This window comes from Ips typographus, unplaced genomic scaffold, assembly GCF_016097725.1.
Source record: "Ips typographus isolate SLU unplaced genomic scaffold, UJ_Ityp_2.0 IpsContig33, whole genome shotgun sequence".
NCBI lineage: Eukaryota > Metazoa > Arthropoda > Insecta > Coleoptera > Curculionidae > Ips > Ips typographus.
Window position 1 is genome coordinate 670,641 of NW_028098572.1, and position 7,403 is coordinate 678,043.

Below are 7,403 nucleotides of genomic sequence, written 5' to 3' on the forward strand. Positions count from 1 at the left end.
AACGAAACTAATGTGTTCAAAAACTTTTCAAACAGAGTCAATTTTGCTTTGCAAACTCCACGCTTTGTAATATTTGCTTTTAACTCCGCCTCGAAAGATTCAGACGCCAAATTGGGAAACAAAACAACAAAATATTCTTTATTTCAATCAACCAAAATGCACTCACACTTGCCCGTAAGTAGGCGCAAGTATGAACAAGTTTTCCAAACGATCGGCACAAAATACAAGCCACAATGAAATCAAATATAAAAAGGAATAATAAATGGGCAAAAGGATACGATATACTCACGATCACGACTCTTTCTATCACGTTCTAGCTTTATTTTAACTTCCAACGCCCTTCTGCTTGTTGTTTTCCTTGTTTTCTAACCTCGAACGATCCCAAAACAAAAAAAAAATGTTTAGACCTAATGAAACCTCCCCTTCAAGATGTACTTAAGGTAAGTCCCCTGAAAGGAATACTGCAAGCAAAGGGTAAATCTAGCAAAAAAACATAAAGTCGAGGAAACGTTAGAGTTGCTACAAAATTTTATTAAGTCACGTGCTGTACCCATTAAAAACCGGGCGTTTGGACAGTATATTGGTTTATGCTTGGATGACATAACTGAAGAGGAGCAAAACGTAAAAAAAAACACAAATAATGAAAATTTTAAATTCTCAAGAAAACTAATTTAAGTATATGACATTTATTTGACTAAATGTGTTTTTTTATTGTCCTTTGATAGAACCTTATATAAAGACAATATATAAAATGTAGATTTGTATTTATTATATACGCAATACATTTTTCTATAATTTAAAATTAAACTTATTATGTAGTACAATGGTAGTACACAAGATTTAATCAGGTGACCTATGTATTACAAGTAAAATTAGGATCTCTTCCTTCATGTACAACACTGTTTTGTCATGGTACTTGTTCAGAATTTGACAAAGTAGTCTTTTAAATGGTCACGCATATCATAAACAAGTCTTGAAGCCCTATTGGCTGACAATCAACCACAGACCTTAAAGGTTTCACCTCCCGCCAATATCCTTCAGAACTGTCCGAGACATGAAAGCCTGGTGGACAATATGAAGAATCATTAATTTGTTCGGACTCTTTGTTCACATAATTGTGAAGACAGATTATTGCTTTCACAAACAGCTCAATGTTGTTAACATCAGCAAATTATTGTGTTTCTTAATAATCTCCAACGATTCACTAAGATTCCAAAAGTGTTTTCAATTACCCTTCTTGCTCTTGACAAACGGTAATTGAAAATGCGTTTGGAATCTTCTAAATTATTTCCTGGATAGAGTCTTAATATGTCTGTGCGCAAAGGAAATGCTTCGTCAGCTACCAAAGTATATGGGTGAACTATGTCACTATTTGCAAGCTTTTTTGGGTGTGGGATAAATAATTCATTTCTGTCTAATTGTTGTCCAAATACTGAGTACTAAGTGTTGAATATGCCACCATCACTTTCATTTCCATATGCACCAATATCTATCAGGGTAAACTTACATCAAAACACTTTGCATCAAAACAAAAATCCATCAAAACAATATCTAGGCCATCAAAACAATACTGAATGTCTTTTTGTAATTGAAGTATAAGCTTCCACTTCTGGGTGGGGCTTGAATTTGAAAATATTTTCCATCTATTGCCCATTCCCCTAGGCAATTAGGAAAGTTCCATGCACTATAAAACCCCTCTAGTATTGTTCCTTCTCCAACCATCTTCTGATTACTTTCAAATCAGAGTCTGAGTGCTGTCCTTTTATTATGTCTTCCTTAGAAACGCTGCTCTTCATTCTTTTTGTAGCCTCTTTATCTGTCACCTTCGCAATTTGACCAATCCTCCAACCATTATGAATTTGTCCTTTCCGATACCTTAAGTCACTATCCAAAGCTTGACGATCCTCTACATATCGCGGAAAATGTCCTTCCGGGTTCTTCATTTCCTGCTCCTGGTTACGCCAGTTCTGCGGGGTCGGTAAACGAGACTGCTGTCTGCAATTCCATTGGTAATGTCCTTTACGTCCACAAATATAACATGTAATGTTTCTTTTAGCAGAGGAGTTCCGGTGATTTGTTCTGATGTCCTGATTTCGTCGGCACTGTGGGTTTGGAGAACAAGACCGCTGTCTGCAATTCCTTCTATAGTGTCCTTTGCGTCCACATCGATAACATTCCACTCTAGTGATCGGGCGTGACCGTTCTAACTGTGTGGACTGGCCATTTCCTGATGCTGCCATTTGTTGCACTAATTGGCCGACCATTGATTCAATTTTATTTATTGATGTAGCAACATGATCGGCTGGCGGTTCTCTCTCCTCTTGAATAGGCTTTAAATCATTGCACGCAGCTTCAATTTCCAGCGCTCGAACCAGTAATTCGCTGTTGTTGCTCCCTTTGAACATCTTCAGCCATTTCTTTACCTCCAGATCTCGAATCCCATCTACAAAATACTGTGCCACAAGTTCTTCTTGGATTTCATCCGGGACGGCTGGGTAAGCCAGATGCACAAGGCGACGAATTTCGGTTTCAAACTCTTCTAGATTCTCACCAGTTTTCTGCTGTCTTGCCATTAATTGCGTTCGATACAGTCCTTTCTTATGTTGATCCCCATAACGACGTTCTAATGCAGCTACTAATGCTTCATAGTTGCTTCGTTGGGCGATAGGCAGAGTCTGTAACAGCTCCAATGCAGGTCCACGTAATGCCACTATTAGTGCTACAGCCATTTCCTCGTTACTCCATCCATTTGCATTTGCAGCGGCCTCAAATTGGAGTTGGTACATTGCCCATGAAGTTTGACCGTCGTATGTGGGAGGCTTGATCTTGTTGAGCCCGTTTCCGGTGATCACTGTAGAGTTGACTCTTCTGCTGTCAATTTTCCGCTCCAAGTCGCGTAGCTTTATCTCAACATCATTCTGAATTTTATTAATGTCCTCCCGAACATCAATCTGAATTTTATTAATGTTCTCCCGAACATCAACCTGAATTTTATTAATGTCCTCCCGGACATCAATCTGAATTTTACTAATGTCGTCCCGAACATCATTAATGTCTTCCCGAACATCCTTTAATTTTAACTGAACATCACACTCCATCTTTTTGAGACTTTGGGATACATACTCTTGGATTTCTGTCTTGGTCCCCGCTAGAACGTTCAATATTTCTACGTTACGCTTTTCACTTACTTCTTCTTCTTTGTCTTGTTGTCGAATTCTTTCTTCTTGTTGTCGAATCCTTTCTTGTTCTTCCTTGTTTTGTTTTCGAATCCTTTCTTGTTCTTCTTTGTCTCGTTGTCGAATCTTTTCTTGTTCTTCCTTGTTTTGTTTTCGAATCTTTTCTTGTTTTTCTTTGTCTTGTTGTCGAATTCTTTCTTCTTGTTGTCGAATCCTTTCTTTTTGTTGTCGAATTCTTTCTTCTTGTTGTCGAATCCTTTCTTGTTCTTCCTTGTTTTGTTTTCGCATCTTTTCTAGATCTTCTTTGGCTTGTTTAAGCATAGCTTCAAATTGGGCCTCCATGTTTGCACTTTGACGTCTTGTTATTGGCATAAAATAAATTTAACACACCACTGTTCCGAAAATCTCTAGTCCGGTTCTGAACACAAGTCTTTAACCCGAAGTTTAGTTCAAATTCACGTCGCACTAAAGTCTGATCGCACTTCTGACACCAATTGTTACGATTTTCCCGTGGGTTCACACAAAGTCAATTTAACTCAACAATTAATAACTTTATTTACACTTCAAAACACTCCGTACAATAATTAACTCAGCTATTAAAAACACTACTACAATTCCACAACTATTTCACTATTTAAACTTTACCGCGTTCTCAAATTCACTACACTACTACACTACTAACTAACTACGCCGTCGTCAACGCCGCTTCTTTTATATTCGCAAACCACGTTCTAGAATGACCGCGAAACGCTTCGCGGGTTGCCTTGACCATTCAAGAATATTCCAGGTAGCGCTTCCTAACTGTGGCCTACTTTAATACGCGCCCGGCCAGATATTGCGGCGCATCGGTTTCATCCCGAAGCGAGCGCCCGTTAAGAAGTATCGAGCATAGTAGGCCCAGACCGTAACAGTATTTTCAACCAATCGGTTTCACATGATGGAGTTTTCAAATAATTATCTGCCAAAGTGTCCCAAATAACCTTGGCTGTTTTCTTAATGATGTAATGCACGGTCGAATGGCCAACATAGTAACTCCATGCATTACTTTGCATGGATGTTCCTTATGAAAAATAACTGAAAACAATAATCATTAAGCCACTGAATAAAAATGTTTATTAAATTTTAAAATTAAATACTTACTTCAATGTAACAGCCAAATGTTCCTTCACATTTATTCCATCTGGTAAACTGTGTTTTAACAATTTAGGTGCCATCAAATTTAACAACTTGTTAAAACATGCTGTAGACAGTTGAACAGAGTAGCGGGTTTCGGACAATGAAAAATATGAAAGAGATGCTGTAGACATTCTTGTATATTTAAAAAGCATTTTACTGTCTTTGGCTTTCATTGGCAGAAAATATGCTTTATAAAAACCCACTTCCGATCTTTTCTGGTTTTCCGTTGTGCGCTTACTTCTTATGCCTGTTAATAATAGGCGGCATAACACACTCGCAGCTGCTATGATAGAATAGCAGTAATAGTCGACAAAATTCATTTTCCGTAAAATTCAGCAAACATTCAATGAATAGAATGGAAATAAAAAATTCTAACCAAATTTATATTGTAAAAAAAAATTTAAACTGTCAAATCATTTGTGGTCTGTCAGTCTTCTAACGTCGAAGCGTCGAACTATGAATTGAAACATTTTTCGAAGGCTACTTCTTACCTCTTACTGCTTGATATATGCGGCTTACTTTTTGTGGAATTAGAACTATGAATCCAGCTTAACGGATGTCCTACATATTGGAATAATGCTGAAGCAAATAAAAAAATTAGCGGATTGTTTCAATATATCTAAAGTTAGTTAATAGTTAAGTCTCGACTAGAGAAGTCCTTGTAACCAGATAATAGCAATAGATGGACAGATAATACCAAGACTATGAGTTTTACTGGGTAGTAGTTGCTGCATCACCACCAAACCTCCAATAATGTCGATAACATTATTACATATGCACTTAGTAGGTACGGTACGAAAAAACCGATGTGGTTTGCCAAAAGCAGTTGTATAAAAAAAGTCAAGTAAACATACTGACATAATGATCGAGGTGAGGGCACAAGGGGGTTCAACTAAAACCTCAAGCTGTTTGGGATTATATCAAGGCTAAGGAATCTGCCGATCTATCTGATCAGATAGCCGCCTTCGAGTTACTTTTGACCACATCTATGGCGAATGCATATATGTTGTACAAACAAAATGAACAAGAAACCATCTCGATCACAGATTTCAAAAAATCCGTCGTAAAATATTTGACAACTAATAAACATCAAAATGAAATTTTAGAAAAAGGCGTAGTAGCAAAGAAAAGAAGTATTACTCAAGAGATTAATTGCAAGAAAAGTACAAATTAAAAAAAATGTGTAAACTTTTGAGTGTACAAATTTGAGTTTTAAAGTCCCAACCAATATCGGATCATGCCTCAAGTCGTGTAAAGAAAAATGTGTTGTTTTTATATTTCTTTCTCAAAGAGCGTTTCAAACATGTTCTAAGTTTGTGAACACATTCAAAAACGCGTGTTTTCTGAAGTTTTAATAATAATCATTCTGGATAATTCTTAGAATACACAGGTGATTGGCATTGATTCTTCGATATAAATCGGAGCTGGGCAGACACAAAAAGTTAATTTTGCTGTAGGATGTTAATCAGTTGGAAAATAAATTGTACGTTTGATAAATATTAATGACTGATTGCTTTTCGCCATGCGTAGATTGACATTTAAAGGAATGACAATTTGTCTGATACTTCACCATTTAGTTGGACATTAAATGAAAATTATTCGGCCAGATATTGTGGATAGGAAAATGCTGCATATGGCATAACAGCAAATAAAAGTCCACACAACCCGCGCCTCCATCTTTAGTTTATTAATAAAATAAATAAGAATTCCAATGTTCACCTGGATGACTTTTTTTGCATCTCGCTTCACTGGGAGAATATCTGAACCAAGACCAAGAAAATAATATTACGACAAGAGTCTAAGAAATGTCAATGTGTTTTAACTGATTTCAGCTGAAGCAAAATGCAACGAAACGAGCAAAATGACGTGTAAGTAATGCTTTTTCGATCAGTAATCGATTTGTTTCAGTACATTTATAAGAAAATTGCTTAGCGATTGCTAATCGATGTGTTCTTATGAATGCGGCCATTGTAGCATGAAATCAGTATAAAAATTCATTCCATATTGAACGGTAATCTAACACACTGGGGGGTTTACTTTTGACTATATGCAACTTTAGAAACGTATAAAATTTATACTCAAATTTCCGAAGAAGCTTTTAACAACACGCAGTATTATATCTATATTTAAATATAATCGTATACGTAAATTAACGTATGGTGTGAAAAATTGACCCCCGGTGCTTACTTACCTCCCTTTGTTAGGTACTTAACGACTTTACCGGCCCGGTGAATGCCCTCGGACACAAGTCTAGGGTTCATTCATCCCCGCTAAAGCGTCGCCCCCCGTGTTCCTCTCGTCAACCCGGATCACATCATGCTCCCCGCCCTCTTGGCGATTTGGGGGTAAGGATATTGTAAAACTATTAATTATTATATTCAAATAAAAGTGGGTTACCTGTGGAAACCTGAGTATTCTTCCCTCTGAGCTACCCCTTAACGTGACATGGTGGAGGCGCCGGGTAGACGACCCGGATAATTGAATGGCCGGGTTAAGACCCTGCCATTCACCCTGGGCAAGCCCGGTAGTCCTAGTTAAGAAAAAGGATGATTCCACCAGATTCTGTGTGGATTACAAAAAAACCATTAACCCGGTGACAAAGAAATCCTGCTACCCCCTACCCCAGATAGATGATATATTGACCTATCTAGGAAACGCCAGATATTTCACGACACTGGACATGTTCTCGGGGTACTGGCAGATTCCGATAGAAGAATCTTCAAAGCAAGCTTTCACAGCACAAGGCCATGGCTCGTATGAATTCAATGTACTAAGCTTCGGACTCTGCAACGCCCCAGCCACCTTCCAGCAGCTAGCAGACAAAAGGTGGAAGAAATACTCATATATTTAGACGACATAATAATATTCTCCGAAAACCTAGAGGATCACATCGAGAAGCTGGAAAAAGTATTCGCAAGAATGAGAGAAGCTAACCTCACGCTTAAACCCAGCAAATGCGAGTATCTGCAGGAGCAAGTAAGAATACTAGGCTACACAGTAAGCGGGGAAGGCATATACCCCGAAGAAAGGAAATTAGCAGAGATTAAAGAA

General features: G+C 37.8%; 1 protein-coding gene across 1 annotated transcript; it reads right to left on the reverse strand.

Moving 5' to 3' along the window:
* Positions 1–1,027: 1,027 nt before the first annotated feature.
* On the reverse strand, positions 1,028–6,613 carry LOC145739545 (uncharacterized). Its single transcript, XM_081994939.1, has 4 exons — positions 6,544–6,613; positions 4,064–4,236; positions 1,572–1,725; positions 1,028–1,339 (listed from the first exon to the last, which is right to left on the reverse strand). Exons 1-4 carry the CDS (start codon positions 6,611–6,613, stop codon positions 1,164–1,166), a joined length of 573 nt encoding a protein of 190 aa, XP_081851065.1. The 3' UTR covers positions 1,028–1,163.
* Positions 6,614–7,403: the final 790 nt, after the last annotated feature.